Here is a 20,609-nt window from a genome sequence, read left to right on the forward strand (position 1 = left end):
TCAGCCAGTGGACAACCATTCCCCGGCCACCACCCTTGAGCTGGGACTGCAGGGAAGAGGTGCTCTCCCCGGCTAAGCCATCGCCAGGAAACCCGGAGGCACTAATGGCCATCTTGCCTCCGTGGTGGCCTGAGAGTTTTGCCAACACAAAGGAAGGCTGAGGCCAGAACTGGAGAGAAGCAGGATCCTGACCATATGGTTCGAGCACTCCCTCCAGCTGCACCCGAATCGAAGAGCTGCCCTCTATTCTTCCCAGGCACGTGAGCCAGTACCTGCCCTTTGGGCCTTGGGGGTCATTTGAGTTGGGTTTCTGTCACTGGCAACTCAGAGTCCTGCTGATTCAGAGGGGTTTCTGGAGCACTCACCACGTGCCAAGCACTTCACACCCCTTCCCACGGTGGGATTACGGTGCCCCACGCAGATGAGGAAGATGAGGCTCAGACAGAGCCCAGGTCACCCAGATGAGTAGTGGGGGACCCAAGAGCTCTGCATGACCCCTCCCCACCTCATCAGTCATCAGGCCAGGCGTGAGCACCTCCCACAGCTGGCCAGGTGGCCAGTAAGTACCAGTAAACTGAATCAGCAGCGCTTGGAGTAGAGCCAGCATCCATGGGGGCAGTGCTGCCCAACGGTTAGAGCATGGAGCCTGGGTTCCAATCCCAGCTCTGCTGCTAGTATGTGACCTTGGGCAAGTCACTGAATTGACCTCATGGGGGTGTGGGGAGGCTGAAATGAGTTCACATATGGGTTCAGTGCCTAGGACAGGGCCTGGCACAAGAAAGAGCCAGCTATTATCATATCACACCCTCATTCGCTGCCTCGGTTCACACTGGCCCACGAATCACATGATGCCTGCTTAAACCCTTCCCTGGATCCCACCTCCTGCCGGGGAAAGCCCAGGCAGTAAGGGCCTCCGGAAGTTCTCTGACCATGACCTCAGCACTGCCCACCATTCGCCCTGCAGTCCAGGGACACCCACCATCTCAGTTTCCCAGAGTGCACCATGCTGTTTCCAGCCGACGTGCCTTTGCACTTGCCCGTCTCTCTACCTGGAGTGCCCTTCCCGGCTGTCCAGATCCCACCCCCAGGCAGAATTGAACTCTCCTGCTCTGGGTCCCACTGTGCCTCTACTAGGGCACCTCTGGCCCTGAGGGGTGCTGTCGTTGCCCCTGTTCCTCAGGGGCTAGCTCAGAGTCCTAGTTGAGTCCCCAGCCCCTGGCCCAGGGCCTGGCTTGGAGGCAGCTCCCTTGCCAGCTTGTCAAACAAATAACTTGAGGGACAAGATCAGAAAAAAAAAAAGCTTGGAGCTGACAAGAAGCACCATAAAATGACTGAGACTTAACATCTTTCCAGGAAATACCCCTCCCAGGAGATGATTCTTGTGTGTTGCTGATAAAAATAGGGTGTTTCCTCAATCTTTACAAGGGACCCACGGGGGCTTTCTTAAAATGTAATGTAAGATGTAGCTAATGGAAAGGAAGCTGAGATGCTGGAAATGGCAGATCATCTGTCAGGAGGAAGTTCTGTGATGACTCAGGCTTGTGTTGCTTGATAACTAGACCACCAGCCTATGCTACTATGCTGGTACCCAGCACGTAGTAGGTGTTCAGTGGAGGGAGAGAGGAAGGAAATAATGGAAAGAGAGAATTAGGGAGTGATAGCATTAACCCTTGACTTTGGCCAGCGTTTTATGATTTATGGGTCATTTTTACCCATATATCCTCACACAAATCCTATGAGACCAGAAGAACAGGGTTTCTTTAGCCCGCTTGACAAAGAAACTGATGTGCTGAAACCAACTCAGGCCAAGTTCAGAGTAAAGGGGGAACTGGGGACCACAAAAGAATTTGGGGCCCTCAGCAGTAGAAGACCCTGGACCTTCTCTCGACAAGGCTCCACTCAGGTGACAACACTCCAGTGACTTTAGCTCTGGGTAGAATTGCCAGATACATACAGGACGCCCAGTTAAGTTTGAACTTCAGGCAAACAACAATATATAATTTTTTAGCATACATCCCAAATACGCCTCCTGATGAGCCTCCCACAAAATTCAGCTCCCTTACTCCAGGGTAGTCTTGGCACCACAGTAGTTGGGCGCAGATGCTGGAAACCAGACAGAGATTCTTTTGGCTCTACCACAGCTTGAGGGAAAGGTCCCTCTTCCGAGACTCACTCCACATCCTTCTGAGAGCCGGTGAGGCTGCCCAAGTCCTCCAGGGGAGATGAACTAGAATATTTTGGCCTCTGGAAAGGTAAAATCCTTCATATTGTGAGTGAGCATGGGCTCTGGGGAAGGTTGTACCTGAGCACCTCCCAGATCTGGTCCATACAGGCTGTGTGACCTGAGGCAGGCTGCTAATCTCTCTGAGCCTCCATTTCCCCATCTGGGAAATGAGGTTAACAACCCCAAGTTCTCTGGACTGTGGGGATGTAAGAGAGCCCAGCCCAGTCAGGAAACTTTAGTTCTGGTAACCCACCTAAGCAGCGGTGGTTTGTGCCTACCTAGAGCACCCTTCTCTGCTTGTAGGGTAACAGTCCTGGGATTTTCCAAGTCCATCCTCCCCACTCTTAGGCCACGTGGTATGAGAGAGGTGGACCCCACACCCAGCGCCAGGGGAAGGGTCTTGACCTAGGTCTGGCCAATCAGAGTGCTGCCGCATTTAGGCTACAGTGATTGGTTCAGGGATGAGCACATGCCAATCCAAGCCAAGGAGGCTCTGTTCCGCCCTTGCTGGAGTGGCTGAGAAAGCAAAGGTGTCTTTCTGTTGAACCAGAGGGAGGAGGCTGGGCACTCAGGGCTGCCCGCCACCATTCCCCCACTGAGAGGAAAGCTGCCAGGGATGGAGGTCGACACAGAGGAATCAGAAGAGCTGTGGGACGGGAGGACACACTGCCTGGTGACATCTTTCAGGATTCTGGATTAAGCGTGTCCTGAAGTCAGAGACCCCTCGACTTTCAGTAAAGGAGATGATAAACTCCCTTAAACAAGGTTCGGCAGGTTCCTGTCCATATAACTGAGAGAATTCTGAATGATTTATGATTGACTAGTGTCTGGCTTGTCAACCTGTAGCCTGAGAATCTCTGGTGATTTACCCCCTACCCCGCCCCCCATGACATCTAGCATCCTGTTTCCATGGAAACGGACCAGAGCAGTGATCATCACTCTCTCCCTCCCTCCCACTTTTCTCCATATGCAAATGAAAAATCATCCACACCAGGATTCTCCCTGGAACCTTCCCAGGTCCACACCCACCCAAGGGCCAGTTCGGCTACAAGAAAATGGCCCCAGATCCCCCAGCTCTGCAGTGACTGGGCACAAAGATACAAAACAAACATGTCATGGAGCCTCTCGGCCATGCTGGCTCAGGGCCAGGCTCCAGGGACTCCAGGTCGATGGCTCAGCCTCAGCCCTGCGCCGCAGCACGCAGCCCTTGGAGCAGACAGACCTGTAGAGCCCAGGATAAAGCAGGGTGTAAAGTCAGTGGCGGAGCCAGGAGGATGCCCTGGGCCTGCTAACACGTGGAGTGCTTCCCTGACCCAGAGATCATGCACACAGAGCCATGCAGGAGGGAGGCCGGCAGCAAAGGCTTCTGGAGACAGCCCAGTGGTGACTCTCTGATGCTGGTAACCACAGCGGGCCTGCTGGCGGGCATGGGCCTCTGTGGAGCTTACACAGGTTGGTAATTGACTTTAGATTTCTCAACAGATCATGTGCACCCACAGTCAGCCCAGGGAGTGCTCCCAAGGCTCCAACCAGGACTTGGAGACATGGTAGGGCCACAGCTTTGGCCAAGAGCAGACGAAGAAACTCAGACCCTAGGAGAGGCGTGTGGCAGACTCGGAGAGTTGCCCACCCAATACGCATTCTCTCTTCTTCCAATCTTGCCTGGCCCCAGGGAACGATTCTTGGTTGATTTACCCAAATTCAATGATGTTTTCTATTTTCCTAGCTTCCCTTGCAGCTAAGGATGGCCATGAGATCCAGTTCTGGCCGAGCATGCTGGGACAGGGGAAGGATCTAGAAAAGAAAATGTTGTTTTCCAGATCCAAGTAGACAGGCGCGGCTGGCATAGCCCTGTCTCCCTTCACCCTTCCTGCCTTCAGTGCAGACACGATGCCCACAGCTTCAACAGCCACCTTGTGACCATGAAAGAAAGACCTGGAAAATCACAAGGACATCAGCCCCCACATCACAGAGCCATCACTGGTAACCACTGACCTCAGAACATCGTGTTATGTCAGACAAAACACCCCAGGATTTGCACAAGTCACTGTTGGTCATATGTTCTGTTACTTGCAGCCAAATTCATCCCTGACAAATACACCCAGCAAGTTACACAGAACCAGGATTTGATCCCAGCCCATGGAGCCAAGCTGCCTGGGTTCAACTCCTGACTCTGCCCCTTGCCAGTCCATGACCTCGGGCAGGTCACTCCCTGTCCCCGTGCCTCATCTGTGAAATGGAACTGACCAGAGTCCCTCCCTCGCAGAGCTAGTCTGCAGATGAAGCCAGATAACGCACAGCATCGGGCCCAAGGTGAGTACTCAGCAAACAGTAGATGCTCTTATTTTTATCACCTGGATAATGCCTAAGAGGATTCAATTCCCTTTGCTTTTAAAAGTCCCACTGATGGGGCAGTTTGGACAACAGGAGCTCTCAGCAAGCAACCACAGAGGGAACACATCTGCCTGATCTTCCTAGAAAGCCCTAGTCCAGGGATAAGGAACAATTCTTACTGACATTTTGTTTCCTGAGAACCTGTAAGAGTCAGGTTGGAGAAGCTGTTCCCCACGCACTCTCGGGGGAAGCTGTCTCCAGGGTGGGATAGATCCTGGTCCAGCCTCTCCTTCTCCCTCCCTGGCCAAGGCGCAGAGTTCCAGACATTACTGCTATTTGTGTTAATATTATTAACGATGATAGAAAGTCTTACAAGGAGTCCCCACTGTTCCGTTGACACAGCACATCTGCTTGTCATGAGCATTAATTCAGGTCCTGGATGCAGATCAGAGATGAAGCCCTCCCCATGCCTCTCCCCCTTCCTGCGGCTTCCAGGCCTGGGAATCGTGCTCTCCACTTGAAGGACTCCCAATGAGGGGCTCTGTGAGGGTCAAATGAACTAGACCCACTTGCATCAGGGCCACCTGGGCATTTGCATATAATGCAGATTCCTAGGCCCTCCGTACCTGCTGGGTCCAGATCCCTTGGGTGAGGCCCAAGAATCTATATTTTAACATGTGCCCCAGTAACCCTGTCACTCTCTGAATTTTGAGGAGCACTGAGAAGGGGTACCAGGCTGCACGTATGTTTGAGGATTGGGGAGGTTGCCCACTCCTGATCTGCTCACGCTCAGCCCTCAGCTGCTCCAGTTTCTACACCGAGGTCCTTTCCAGGATACCATCATAGTCAGAAGCTTTCAAGGGACATCAGACTCAAGGCCACTACTGTTGCCTGCACTCTTCCAAGGCGGGGCCCACACCAGCCATGCCCTTGGCAAGGGCTCTGGCTCAGCCTCATTCTGGAAAGGTCCCTACAGCCCAGCCTGAGAGCCCTGGCTCAACCCCACCACAGACACCAGTCATCAGAATTCTTGGGGAAGGTTTCAACAGAGGCACCCAGGCCCCTCCCCACAGACGACAACGGCCAGTTCATGTTGTTGGTTAGGGGAGGCGGTAGTATTACCAGCTTGATGCAGCAAGGGAGATATACAGATAAAGAAAATCTCAAGTTCAACAAGAATGTCATTGAATATTTCACGGCCTCCTAATGGACTAAGGCAGAAAAGCGTAGCTTAAACAAGACAGTGAGGTCGGTTCAACTATTACCCATGGATTAGTGGGGCTTTGTCACACACTGGAAGAGAGTCTCTAGTGAGGTGCCACAGGGCTCACTGTCCTGGGCTGATCAAGCACAGGAAGTAAATGAAATGAGTGACTGAATCAAGACTCCAAGATATCACTATAAGATGAAATTAATAACAATAAATGCAAAGTTGGTGGTTTCAAAAAAAAAATCAACTGTGTTTAGTTCCAGGGTGGGAGAGACCTGGCTTGGAAAGTGCACACGACCTAGGGGTGGTAGGGAGCACAGCCCCTCATAGGTCACCATGATCCCACGTGACCCTGGGGCAAGGGCAGTCCCTTCTCTCCCCCATAAGTCATCATTGGAAAGTTGGGGTCCTGCTCCCCAGCCAGGGACCAAGACAGCCTGAAATATGTCCAGCAGGTGAGGCCACCCACCTGTCCTTTGACAAATGGTGGGAGGTGCTGGGGAGACTCAGGGAGGATATGAGCCGCCTTCCAATTTGTGAAGGCTGTCATGAGTCTGTCGGGAGGCACCTGCCCATGCGCTCCAGGCCCCTCTGTGCGATCAGGCCCCTGCCCCTGTCTCTGGCTTCATCTCTGGGCTCAGATCCCTGGGCTCAGACAGACATCCTCCCCCACCCCCTGCCTGGTCAGCTCTTGCACACACCCCTGCCCCCCCACCCCCCGCCCGGCCTCTCTTCCTCAGGAAGCCTCACTAACCCTCCCCCTCCATCTAAATCAGGCCCCCATTCCACGTCCTCATGGCCCTTCTATACTTCTTTGCAACAACATTGGTCCCAATTTAGAAGTTATTTAGAACTTTATTATCTGTTTTATATCCATTTTCTAAATCGGAAGCTCCATGAAATCACAACAGCATCTGTCTTGTTCCTCTCATGTCCCCGCTGCACAGCACCTGGCGTGTAGTAGGTGCTCAATAAATGCTGATTTTGTGAATGAATGGTCCCATCAGGTGGGAGCTACAGGAAGACAAATTTCAGCTTCGTGAAAGAACTTCCTAGCACATTAGGCTGTCCCAGTTTGCAATCGGCTGCCTTAAGAGTTGCCCCCAGTGGCAGCACACAAGCAGGGGCCGAATGGATGTGGAGGTGAAGGCTCTGACCTCTAAGGAACCTTCCAGTACAGAGGTTCTGTCTCCTCCATCGCTTGAAGAGGGAGCCAGTAATTTGGGGAAGAGGAGGAGCAGGAAGGAAGAAAACATCCTCGGGATGGCAGGCCGGTTACTCGGGAAACAGGACATTTATAGCTGCGAGCTTGGGTGGGACTGGGCGGGGGGTTGGGCTCTGGAGTCCAGGCTTGTGGCTTCCCATCCTGCCCTCTGCACCCACACCATCCCTAGGCACAAAGGACAGGAAGGACCCAGGACAGGGGTAGGTCTGGGTCACCAGAGTTCCCAGCATCCCACACGGGGCTGTTCATGACTCACAAAATGTCTTCATTGAACCCGCCCCCTAAGCCAGGACTGGCTACGTAATTTGCGGGGCCCAGTGCTAAGTGAAAACGTAGGGCCCCTTGTTCAAAACGTATTAAGAATTTCAAAATGGTGAAAGCAGAGCATTAAACCAAGCATGGGGCCGTAGGGGACTCCATATGCACCCAGCCCTCCCTGACTCCCAGGAGGATGCTGGCCTGTGGACCCCACCCCCACCCCAAGGACCAAGAGAAGACATCAGACGGAGACCTCGCCACAATGCTGAAGCCAGGCCAGCACCTCACTCTGCTCAGCTTAGATCTTCAGCGTCTTTATTTATAAATATGAGCAGACGGTGAGGGGGAAATCACTAAACAATAGAGGAGACTCTTCAAGTCAAAAGGGCAGAGTGGGGGCACCTCCCTGGCGGTCCAATGGTTAAGAATCCGCCTTCCAATGCAGGGAACACGGGTTTGATTCCTGGTCTGGGAAGATCCCACATGCCACGGGGCAACTGAGCCCAAGCTCTAGAGCCCACAAGCCACAATTACTGAGCCCACGCGCCGCAACTACTGAAGCCTGTGTGCTCTGGGGCCTGTGTGCCACAAATACTGAGCCCACGTGCTGCAACTACTGAAGCCCGTGTGCCTAGAGGCCGTGCTCCGTGACAAGAGAAGCCACCGCAATGAGAAGCCCACGCACCGCAACGAGGAGTAGCCCCTGCTCACTGCAACTAGAGAAAGCCTGAGCACAGCAAGGAAGACCCAGCACAGCCAAAATAAATAAATAAATAAATAAATCATGCAGTACTGACTAAAAAAAAAAAAAAAAAAATGACTTCCCTGAAACAGGAGTTAAGAAAAATTATCCTAAAACGTGGAAATACAGCAAAGGGAAGTCAGTATTTCTCACAATGTCTTTTGGAGCATTATTTAACAGCCCTATCTAAGGATTATTTCATCATCTAGGGGAATATACCTTTGTTTGATTCACTCTTTACCATTAATTAACAGTCTGGCTGCTGTGCAATTACATGTAAACTCGGAAATATTTGTAAGTGATTTCTGAGAGGGCAGACAGCAGAAGCAAGAAGAACTACAATCCTGCAGCCTGTGGAACAAAAACCACATTCACAGAAAGATAGACAAGATGAAAAGGCAGAGGGCTATGTACCAGATGAAGGAACAAGATAAAACCCCAGAAAAACAACTAAATGAAGTGGAGATAGGCAACCTTCCAGAAAAAGAATTCAGAATAATGACAGTGAAGATGATCCAGGAACTCGGAAAAAGAATGGAGGCAAAGATCGAGAAGATGCAAGAAATGTTTAACAAAGACCTAGAAGAATTAAAGAACAAACAAACAGAGATGAACAATACAATAACTGAAATGAAAACTACGCTATAAGGAATCAATAGCAGAATAACTGAGGCAGAAGAATGGGTAAGTGATCTGGAAGGCAGAATGGTGGAATTCACTGCTGCGGAACAGAATAAAGAAAAAAGAATGAAAAGAAATGAAGACAGCCTAAGAGACCTCTGGGACAACATTAAATGCAACAACGTTCGCATTATAGGGGTCCCAGAAGGAGAAGAGAGAGAGAAAGGACCCGAGAAAATATCTGAAGAGATTATAGTGGAAAACTTCCTTAACATGGGAAAGGAAATAGCCACCCAAGTCCAGGAAGCGCAGTGAGTCCCATACAGGATAAACCCAAGGAGAAACACGCCGAGACACATAGTAATCAAATTGGCAAAAATTAAAGACAAAGTATTGAAAGCAGCAAGGGAAAAACGACAAATAACATACAAGGGAACTCCCATAAGGTTAACAGCTGATTTCTCAGCAGAAACTCTACAAGCCAGAAGGGAGTGGCATGATATACTTAAAGTGATGAAAGGGACGAACCTACAACCAAGATTACTCTACCTGGCAAGGATCTCATTCAGATTCGATGGAGAAATCAACAGCTTTACAGACAAGCAAAAGCTAAGAGAATTCAGCACCACCAAACCAGCTCTACAACAAATGCTAAAGGAACTTCTCTAAGTGCGAAACACAAGAGAAGAAAAGGACCTACAAAAACAAACCCAAAACAATTAAGAAAATGGTCATAGGAACATACATATCAATAATTACCTTAAACGTGAATAGATTAAATGCTCCAACCAAAAGACACAGGCTTGCTGAATGGATACAAAAACAAGACCCATATATATGCTGTCTACAAGAGACCCACTTCAGACCTAGGGACACATACAGACTGAAAGTGAGGGGATGGAAAAAGATATTCCATGCAAATGGAAATCAAAAGAAAGCTGGAGTAGCAATACTCATATCAGATAAAATAGACTTTAAAATAAAGAATGTTACAAGAGACAAGGAAGGACACTACATAATGATCAAGGGATCAATCCAAGAAGAAGATATAACAATTATAAATATATATGCACCCAACATAGGAGCACCTCAATATATAAGGCAACTGCTAACAGCTATAAAACAGGAAATCGACACTAACACAATAATAGTGGGGGACTTTAACACCTCACTTAAACCAATGGACAGATCATCCAAAATGAAAATAAATAAGGAAACAGAAGCTTTAAATGACACAATAGACCAGATAGATTTAATTGATATTTACGGGACATTCCATCCAAAAACAGCAGATTACACTTTCTTCTCAAGCCTGCACAAACATTCTCCAGGATAGATCACATCTTGGGTCACAAATCAAGCCTCAGTAAATTTAAGAAAATTGAAATCATATCAAGCATCTTTTCTGACCACAACGCTATGAGATTAGAAATCAGTTACAGGGGAAAAAAACGTAAAAAACACAAACACATGGAGGCTAAACAATACGTTACTAAATAAGCAAGAGATCACTGAAGAAATCAAAGAGGAAATCAAAAAATACCTAGAGACAAATGACAATGAAAACACGACGATCCAAAACCTATGGGATGCAGCAAAAGCAGTTCTAAGAGGGAGTTTTATAGCTATACAAGCCTACCTCAAGAAACAAGAAAAATCTTAAATAAACACTCTAACCTTACACCTAAAGGAACTAGAGAAAGAGGAACAAACAAAACCCAAAGTTAGCAGAAGGAAAGAAATCATAAAGATCAGAGCAGAAATAAATGAAATAGAAACAAAGAAAGCAATAGCAAAGATCAATAAAACTAAAAGCTGGTTCTTTGAGAAGATAAACAAAACTGATAAACCATTAGCCAGACTCATCAAGAAAAAGAGGGGGAGAACTCAAATCAATAAAATTAGAAATGAAAAAGGAGAAGTTACAACAGACAGCGCAGAAATACAAAGCATCCTAAGAGACTACTACAAGCAACTCTATGCCAATAGAATGGACAACCTGGAAGAAACGGACAAATTCTTAGAATGGTATAACCTTCCAAGACTGAACCAGGAAGAAATAGAAAATATGAACAGACCAATCACAAGTAATGAAATTGAAACTGTGATTAAAAATCTTCCAACAAACAAAAGTCCAGGACCAGATGGCTTCACAGGTGAATTCTATCAAACATGTAAGTGATTCCTGCCCAATATAAAAGATAACCCCAAAGGTTATGTCTTATGACCTTATAAGGCTGTTAACCAGCTTTGATTCTAACCGCCTCTTATCCCCACATTTTTTCTCCAGTGCCTGTCTTCCTAATTCTGCTGATTACCATCCTGCTGGTTCCTCATTAATGAGGTGAATAAATCTGATACATGTTCCTTCTAAGATTTGTGTGAGGGTAATTTTTTTTTAACTTTTGGAAATTACACTTTGACTTCAGGATCAGGAAAGGACTTTTAAGAAGGCTGATTTGTATCTATAAAGAGATACGAGTGAATAATGCGTCCATAAAAATAAGCTGCTCTGAAAAATAAATTCAAGAGCCAGAAGCGATCCTGGGAATTAAAAAGACACAGAGGAGAGGAACGCTTCCATTAAAGGCAGTAAATAGAGAAAAGGACATCGTTAGTGATTCAGAAGGCCAAGTCAAGGAATTCTCTCCAAGTACAGATGAAATCTGTGAGAGAAATGAAGAAAAATGCAGAGAATAGAGGAGGGAAATAACCACTTACTGGGAATTCCAGGAGAGAGCAGAGAAGAATGGGCAATCACCAAAGAAGATACAGAAGATTTTTTTTCTGACTTGAAGGAATACATGAGTCTTGAGTTCCAAAAGGCCCCACAGGGAGCAGTTCTTCACTTACACCTGCCCTTGTGAAATCTCTGAATTCTGAAGGTGAGGAGAAAACCTAGAAGCTTCTAGCAAGGAAAAAGCAGGCTGTCTCCCAAGAAAAAAGAACCAGATCTATAGTGGCCTCAGCTGCAATACTGTGGTGTCAATTTGGCTGGTATCATGGGCAGGGTTCTGAGGGAGAAAACCTATGACTCTAGAACAGTACAGACAAAAACTGCCCTTCACCCACAAAGATCAAAGGAATATATGTTCAGACAGGCAAGACTGAAAAATGACACTATCCAAGCACCTTTTCTTTTTTAAAAAATCTACTTAAGGATGTCCTCCAGCCAAACCGAAATGAGAATGAGAATGGAGGATTTGACAAAGGGGTGACACAGCTCCCAGCATAGGGACCCCAGCATTAACTTCTAGTTTGGTCTAAATCATCGCTGATAATGTGGTTGTGAAACTGAATACAGCTCTCAGGGAAGGATACTCAGAAGAGCTGCCACATTTTAAAGAACACCAGTGAGCGAACCACTGCCCTTCAGGACTCATCTGTGGAATTCAGCATATACTTGGGGATACCAACTCCCCATCTCAGCCTTGTGCCTGGTCACCCTCCCTGCCCCTTCTCAAGGGCATCACACACATATGCTGGCATGCACACATATGCAAATGTACATGCTCTCACAGATACTGACACGTGTATACACTCACACACACACACTCGTGGGCCTCCAGCCTTTTTGTCTCCCCCCCTCTCACCTCTGCCATATTGACCATTACTGGGCATGGTTAACACCTGCTCATCCTTCAGCTCTTGTGTGTGTGTCACCTCCTCAGGCAAGTTCTCAAGCTCCCGAGCCCCCAGCCTGGCCCAGAAACGCTCTCAGAAAATCATAACACTTTCCCAGAGCTCTGGTCTCAGCATGGGGCACGTTCACCCATGTGGCTGCTGGATGCCTCTTTCCAGATGGTAGTTGGGAAGGACAAGGCCTATGTCTGGATTTGCCATCCTCCATACCCCACATCGAGGACAGCGCTGACACTTAGTAGGAGCTCAGTCAACCCCAGGCTGTTGGATGAATGTGTGAATGGGCCACCAGCCTGGTTTGACCCAGGAAAGCAAGGACAAGGCACAGAGCAGAGTCCAAAATGCTCCAAACAAGCTGAGTTGTCACCTGGCCTCTCTCTGACTGTAGCTTAAGTCTTGGCAGAAATAACCACAGTTTGGAGTCAGACAGTACTTGAGTCTGTGCTGGATCTCTGACTTGCCGAGTGATCTAGATTGATAATAATAATAATAGCTGGGATTTCCCTGGTGGTCCAGTGGTTAAGACTCCATGCTCCCAGTGCAGGGGGCCCAGGTTCGATCCCTGGTCAGGAAACTACATCCTGCATGCCGCAACTAAAGATCCTACATGCGGCAACGGAGCTCCCGTGTGCACAGCCAAATAAACAAATAAATATTTTAAATAATAATAGCTAACATGTATTGGGTGTTCACTTTGATGTAGCTACTATTCATTAAATTATCTCCATTTCACAGATGAGGAAACTGAGGCTTAGAGAGGTTAAGTGGCTTTCTCAAGGTCATAGTTAGTATAAAACAGACCCAGTATCAGCTGACAGTGCAGGAAGACACACGATTTACCCAAATGGGGAGGTATGAATGTCTGTCTGTCCAGGCTATTCAGGGAAGGGACATAATTCCTTCCTTTGCAGGCATCCAGGAAGGACCCAGACAATACCACACAGCTTCTTCAATATTACCAAGAAGCCCCAGGGATTATTCAAATGATGTCTGGCATGTACCAGAGGCTAGGACCTGTCTGATACGGTCTACCTACCCTGCCATGACAATGAAGAAATCCAGTCGGTTCCATGTGTCCCCAAGGTAGCACTTCTTGCCAAAAATGCCCAGGGCCACCATCTTGAGCACCATTTCCATGGCAAAGAAGACAAAGATGAAGTCATCAAAGACCTGCAGGGGCAGGAGGAAGGCAAGAAGCAAGGGACAGCATGAGGTTCTGGAGCAGGACCCAGGGTCAGAGCCACGGTGTGAGGTGGGAACATGGGCACAGACACGAGGGGCCAGGGAAAGACCTGGAAACTTCTTCTCCTAGGCAGGGAGAGAACCTCAGAGATCCTCGTCCAATGGAGTCATTTCACAGATGAGGAGACTGAGGCCCAGAATGGGGAATGAGCTTGCCCAGGGTCATCCAGCCCACTCTATTTGTTCCCTAAAAGCAAGCATAATGACAAGGGACCCAGATGGGAGTGGGGCAAAGCGGGTCTTCCTGATAATCGCCATGCACTGGGCTAGATATTTGACCTCTTCAATTCTCACAATGACCCCATGAATGCTCCCATTTTACAGATGAGGAAACTGGAGCTCAGATTGTTTAAGCGACTCGCCACAGGTCACACAGCAGTGAATGGCAGACCAGAAATGACACTCAGGTCTATCTGACTCCAAAACCTGCATGGAAGGAGCTTTCTCAAAACAGGCCTGACACCCTCAGTGGGCACAGGTCTCGGTGCTGCCTTCTTCCGCTCAGAAAGGAGGCCCCAAATATGTCCCTAGTCATGGGCTCAGGTGAGTGTGTATTTCCTGAGGATGGGGCCTGGGTGGAATTCCTCTTCCCAGGATCAATGAGGGCTACAGTCAATTCAACAAATGGGCGCTGAGCCCCTTCTGTGGGCAGCACATAGACTGGGTGTTGGGGACACAGAGGTGAGTGCTCGGTAAACTCACCACCTGGTAGGGAAGCCAGCCTAGTACCCACTGAGGCTAAGTGGTTCTAGCTCTACCCAGGGCCCTGGGGCTCACTGAGGAGCATGTTACCCACTTGGACCCCAGACCCTCCCCAGAGATTCTAATTCTGCAGGTTTGGGATGGGTCAGGGGTCTGGATCTTTAACTAGTGCCCCAAGGGAACCTGAGGCCTTGGGTTGCTTGGGAACCACTGAGTCCTGTGGGAACACAGGAAGCAGAGGGCAATTCCTCCCAGGAGGAATCTGACTTTCTCAGGGGGACAGAATTGGATGTTTCCACATCTGTAAAATGGGTATAAACCTAACACCCTGCACTATGGGTGTACATGTGCCACAGGGACCAAATGTCAGGCCTCCATCTGGAACCTCGGTGAGATGAGAACAGGAGAGGTCCAGGAGGCCACCCCTAAAGGCATAGACAGAGTTATGGAGCTGGGCCTTTATTCCATGAGCACTGGGAGCAAAGGGCAGGCTTTCTGCAGGGAGTGTCCGGTCACCTGTGCTTTACTGGATGGGGGATAGGGGTGGGGAGAACAGGAGGAAGCTGGTGGTGGGAAATAAAGGGGGTGTGGACTAGGGCAGAGACCTCGAGATAGAGAGGATGGAAGGGAAACGGGTAAGACCAGCTGGGAGTGAGGAAGAAGAGGACAAGAGAGAGGGCAGGCCAGGTGGTGAAGTTGTGGCTGGGCAGGGTGGGGCGGGGCATGGCAAGAATGGGCGGGGCATGGCAGGAGGGGCGGGGCATGGCAGCCGGCCTCACCTGTAGGATCTTGCAGCGGTCTGACAGGCAGTCCATGTCGTCGCACGGCTGGTACATGCCAAGTGTCACGCAGTTCAGCAGGATCACCAGCATGCTGATACATTCAAACCACGTGCACACCAAGTCAAGGACGAAACAGTTGGGGGACCGTGGTGCACCACCCATCACAAACACAGGGCCACCCCATTTCCCTCCAGGTGCCCCCCCTGATGGGTCAATGCCCACATTTTCAAAGACCTTGGAGACCTTGGAGCCAGCCTACCCCTCTCACAACAGACAGGGCCACACGTGCCAAATCCACCAGGGAACCCAAACCCCACCAAGCCACCGCCTGCCAGGACGCCCCACCGCCTTGCCCCAGCCTGAGAGTTCCCCTCAGACCCAGAAAGGGAGAGGTCCCCAGAGGCCCAGCTGGCGGGCCATCTCCGGACTACCCCAGCCGCTCTGTCTCTGACCACCTCCCTCTGACTGTCTTTGCCTCCCTTCTCTGACCACCCTTCGTCTCCGCAACCCATGGCCCCTCCATCTCTGTCCGACCCCTGGAGCTGAAGCCTGCAGAGGGCCCGCCCAGCATGGCTGAGATTGGCTGGACACCCTGCCCTTCTCTCCTCTCCTGTGGCTGCGTTACAACTCGTGACCAGACTCAGGCACGTCTGTGCCTAGGCCCTCCCCGGTCCCTGCACCAGGCGGGGTGGGGCTCAGCCTCCTCGGGCCTGTCCAGGCAGAAGGTCTCCTGCAGCCACCAGCCTTGGGCAGGGCCTCAGGGGCACTGCTCGGGCCCAGATGAGTGGGTTCCCCAAGCCAGGCCGCTCTCCTCACTAACACCCTCCTGCTTCCTGACTGGTTCCTGCCCAGTCTTAGAACACAGCCGACTGATGTTCAGCCCACCCCTCCCAAGCCACCTAGAGTCCTAGAACCAGGGGGGCCAGAGCTCGAAGGGACCTGAGGGCCTGGGTCATTCACAAGTTATCTTGCTGACATGCTCATGGTCTTTATCCACAACTAGAACCGACATTCCAGGGGGACGGGGGGTTACATTCACAGCCCTGACAGGGACAGGCACCTAGGAGGAGTTCAGTAAATGTCTGTTGTGATTAAGTAAATCTCTCTAGGCACTGCCCACTCTGACACCCAAGGATTCTTGAGGGTCCTCAAATGAAAGCCCTGGCCCCTCAATTTCAAAGCCCTTGCCCTGAGTTCAGATGTAGCTATGGAGGCCAGACCCTTAGCCAGACCCCATCCAGCGCAGGGGGCGGGGAGTACCTCTTGCCTGATGGAAGACTGACCTGGTTTCCTTGGCAATGAACTCCTTCCCATCCCCGGCCCTTGCTCAACTTGGGATGCTGCCTTCCCTCCCGCCTTCCCCTCAGACCCTCCTCACCCCAGCCCTGCTCCTTCCTGCCTCCCCAAACCTCTGTCACTCTCCTGCCACAGCCTGTAATTAACTTCAGTCGCTGCCAGGGCCCCCTTCTAGCCTGAGCATCGCTCCAGCAGCAGCTTCATCATTAATTAAGTTTTATGAAGTTCAAACGTTCTAATTACCAGCGAACGTCCCCCACCCCCTTGCCTTTCCCCCCTGCCTGTTGTGCTCGCTCTCCTTCCAGCCACCTCTTCTGCTCCCTCTGCCCTTCCCGCCGGTTTCATGTTCAAAGTGCACTTGGCAGGTGTCTCCCAGGAGCCTGGCACTCCCACTTCTTCCTCACCAAGGCCCTGAGCAGTGGAGGTCAGCAGGCCCATTTTACAGATGAGGAAAACTGAGGCTTAGAGAAACAAGGGGCCTCTCCTAGGTCACACAGCTGGAAAGCACCGGTGCTGAGACCCACACCAGGCCTGCTCTCCTCTGTAACGGAGGGCCCATCTCTGCCTGTGTCTTCACCACCCCCCCCTGGGGCCTCAGCCCATCCTCAGCATCTCTCACCTGGACCCTGCACAGCCTCCCCAATAGCCTCCAGCTCTGGTCTCTGCCCCTCCAATCTGCCCTGCACACAATCCCCAGGCACTTGCTGTGTGGCCAACACTATCCGAGTTCTTTGCAAGTGTTATCTCATTTAATCCTCCAGCACTGTTATAAGCCCCATTTACAAGTGAGGAAACTGAGTCACAAAAGGGAACACAATTTGCCCAAGGACCCCAGCTGGGAAAAGGCAGAGCTGGGATACAAAACCAGAGCCTGCTTTTCTTGCCCCCAAGCTATTTCATCACTGCCAGATTAATCTGGCTGAAGCAGAACTCTGATGATACCTCTCCCCTGTTCAAAAACCTTCCATGGCTCCCCATCACCTTCCCTGGCCTGACACTCAAGGCCTCCTACATTCTGACCTCACTGAACTCTTCTGGCCTTACCTCCCACCAGCCTTTGCACGCATTGAACTTCTTGCTGTCCCCAAGCATACGCTTTGCATGTATTTTCTTCTACCATCTTTCCTAGGCAAACTCTTACTCATCCTTCAGGTGACAGCCCAGGTCATTTGGCACCTCTTCTTTTTTTTTTTTTTTTTTTAATTTTTGTTTATTTATTTATTTATTTATGGCTGTGTTGGGTCTTCATTTCTGTGCGAGGGCTTTCTCTAGTTGCGGCAAGCGGGGGCCACTCTTCATCGCGGTGCGCCGGCCTCTCACTGTCTCGGCCTCTCCCCTTGCGGAGCACAGGCTCCAGACGCGCAGGCTCAGTAGTTGTGGCTCAACAGGCCTAGTTGCTCCGCGGCATGTGGGATCTTCCCAGACCAGGGCCCGAACCCGTGTCCCCTGCATTGGCAGGCAGACTCTCAACCACTGCGCCACCAGGGAAGCCCTGTCACCTCTTCTTGAAGCTTCCCTTGAAGCACCTTCCCCCACTCACATAGTGGTGGCTCAGCATCCTCTCCGGAAGTGCTCCCCACCCACCTGGTCTAGCTCATATCACAGTCATGAACTTGGCAGTAATCACGACTACTGCATGCCAAGCCCCTAGGGGCATGGCTCTAACGTTCATCACAGCCCACTGGGGGCAGGTGGAGAAACGGTCTGGAGAGCTGGAGTGGCCTGTCCAAGGTCACACGGTCCGTGAGTGGGTCTGACTTAGTGGGCGCGGGCGCCGCCGCCACGGGCGTGCCCCTGTGGCTCATCCCTCGAAGGGGCAGATGGAACGGCTTTCACCTCTAAATTGCTCAGCTTCAGACACTCGGAGATGGACAGTCTCAGCCCTGCCCCGAGGCGCTGGGGGAAGTCCCAGATGACACAGCCTGGGCCCTTTCCAGGAGCCCACGAGACTCAGAAGTCAGGCCAGAGCTGGCATCGCTGCCCGTGGTTCCTGACACGCTCCCCACTGGCTTGGGGATCAAAGGCACCAGCCCTCCTTGAAGTTAAATCAGACCACATGGTGCGGGATCGGAGAACGTCAGAGGGAGTAAAGGTCGCGGGCTGAGCAACTTGGTGGCCTGGCCCAACGCCCAATGTTGCCATCATTAGTCACAAGCACTGAGGAGCTCCAAAAGCCATCAGGCAAAGCTCCTGGGTTCTGGGACAATGTGAGGGAGGACAGAGGCCCAGAGAGGGTGGTAAGGGATTTCTGGGGAACAGGGCAGGCAGGGGTCTGAGTGCCAGCTCCACGAGGTCAGGGGCTTGTCAACGGCCCTGCGTTACCTCCCACAGAGAGGCTCAGGGCCCCCGTCCGGCACCTGAGGCTCTGCAGTTAGGACCCTGCCCCCTTACCCACTTCATCACCCAGACTTGCATCCCTCTCTGGGTGACCTTTGTCACAGAACAACCCCAGGTCCTCAGAGAGCCCCTGATCCCATCCCCCACTGCACAGAGGGGACACAGGGGCAGAGAGCATCCCAGCAACACGGCGAGCCTGGATCAGAAGTGACCCTCTGACAAGAGACTCCCCGCCCACAGGGGTCTGTGACCACGGCTGGATTCCAAACCCTACCAAAACCCCACATGTCCCCAAACATCCAGGCTCTGCGTGTGTAGCAGCTACTAGGCACAGGTCACCACCCCACCTCCCAGCTCCACTCCTGCCCCCATCTCAGCCCCACCTCCTGCCCCCATCTCAGCCCCACCTCCTGCCAGCCCCGCCTTAGGAGCCGGCCCATCTCCCCGCACCCCCTGCTCTGCTCCCCTGCTCTGCTCTCAGCGCCTATGGCCCTCAGAACTGGGGCCTCAGAGCCCAGCAGTGAATTAATGCGCACCTACTGAGCGCCTGCTGTGTGCCCAGCACAAGGTTAACAACAGCGATAATGGTAACAATGGCAAACACATCTCAAGTGTTCTTGAGTGTTTGTCTGCCAAGGAGTTTTCTAATCAAACAGCATGTATTATCTCATTTAAACCTTACATGCCAGTCCAGGCCCTATTCCCGGGGCCCCAGAACACAGAGCCCGCATAGCCATGGACTGAGGACTGGGGTCTGTCATCTGTGTGCAACAGGGGAAGCCCTGGTCCTTGTCAACCTCTTCTATAACAGGGTCCAGAATTTCCCATTCTTTGGCTTTGGGGGGAAAAAAAAGCCACCTCACCAGCAAAGGACTGAAAATCCCAGGCTGCTGTTATGTGCTGATTACTTACCATGACCTTGAGTAAGAATAAGAGATTCCATCACAAACCCTTTAGACAATGGCTGTCTTCCAAGCGCTGAACGTTCGCTCACAGCCTTTAAATACAATCAATCAATTCAGGCCTGGCAGCGTGGAGAGTCGCCCTGCAACTTCAGCCAACTCCCCCCAGCTGGCAGGTACTATTGTTATCCCCATTTTACAGATAAGGAAACTGAGGCACCAGTGCTGGCTCCAGGGCTCCAGCCACAGCCACCCAGGGTCACATGGCTGGTATGTGGCAAGGGCAGGATTTGAACCTGCTTCTGTTGACTCCAAACCCCCTGTTCTCGGCCACATGCTCTCTGGCCCCAGGCACAGGGCTTGGACTGGCATGGGCTCTGTGGAATATTTGCTTTTCCCTTCTCGCCCACATTGGCTCCTCCCGATTGGGCCTGGGTCAGCAGTGCGGGGTCAAGAAGGGGGATAGTCCACCCCCGCCGTGGCTGGGAAGGAAGGACCTGTGTGCAGGAGATGGCAGGAGGGGAAGCCAGTGAGGAGAGGGTGCTGGCCTCAAGGCCCCCAGTAAGAGCCGAGCTAGATCAGTACCATCTCCACCCCATGCCTGGCTGCTGTCTTAAGAAGGCCGGGGTGTGATCTGGCAGGACAGGGTCACCAGGGAAGCCACAATGCCAGGGGCCCCCTCAAACCTGCCACTTCCCGAAGAGCAGAATGACCAGCTGGGCAGTGTCCAAAGCCCTAGCAGGCCCCTCAGGGCAGCCTCCCTCTCCAGGAGCCAGAGCCAAGGCCTGCACAGTTACCATGGCAACCACCGCCCTCCATCCTGTAGGCCCAGCTGACAGTCATGGTTTCTGTAATTTGGGGGGCTCTGGGAAGGTGGGCGGGGGGTGGGAGTGCTGGGTTTGGCTGGGGCAGCCAAGTTTGTTTTAATTTTTGTCAAATCTGAAATCAGATCCATTTCCCAGGGTGCACTTCAGTTGTCTAAATAAATCAAGTGTTGGAAGGGGGCTGGGAGCTGCATCCTCCTGGACCAGGGAGGCAGGGAAAGTGGGCCAGCCCCTATACAGGGTCCCTCCCATATACGTCCCCAGGGAG

General features: G+C 51.3%; 1 protein-coding gene across 7 annotated transcripts in view; it reads right to left on the reverse strand.

The window, feature by feature from the left end:
* Positions 1 to 20,609, reverse strand: part of CACNA1I (calcium voltage-gated channel subunit alpha1 I) — a 118,870-nt gene that overhangs the window by 74,005 nt on the left and 24,256 nt on the right. For 6 of the 7 annotated variants that reach the window (XM_057557265.1, XM_057557266.1, XM_057557263.1 and 3 more), the window contains exons 3-4: positions 14,980 to 15,091; positions 13,293 to 13,426 (exon numbers count right to left, since the gene is read on the reverse strand). The exons of the other annotated variant lie outside the window; for it this stretch is intronic. In XM_057557265.1, the coding sequence (XP_057413248.1) occupies positions 13,293 to 13,426; positions 14,980 to 15,091 (246 nt within the window). The remainder of the gene's footprint in view (positions 1 to 13,292; positions 13,427 to 14,979; positions 15,092 to 20,609) is intronic. 7 annotated transcript variants of the gene reach the window in all.

The sequence above is a fragment of the Balaenoptera acutorostrata genome, chromosome 11, assembly GCF_949987535.1.
Source record: "Balaenoptera acutorostrata chromosome 11, mBalAcu1.1, whole genome shotgun sequence".
Lineage (NCBI taxonomy): Eukaryota > Metazoa > Chordata > Mammalia > Artiodactyla > Balaenopteridae > Balaenoptera > Balaenoptera acutorostrata.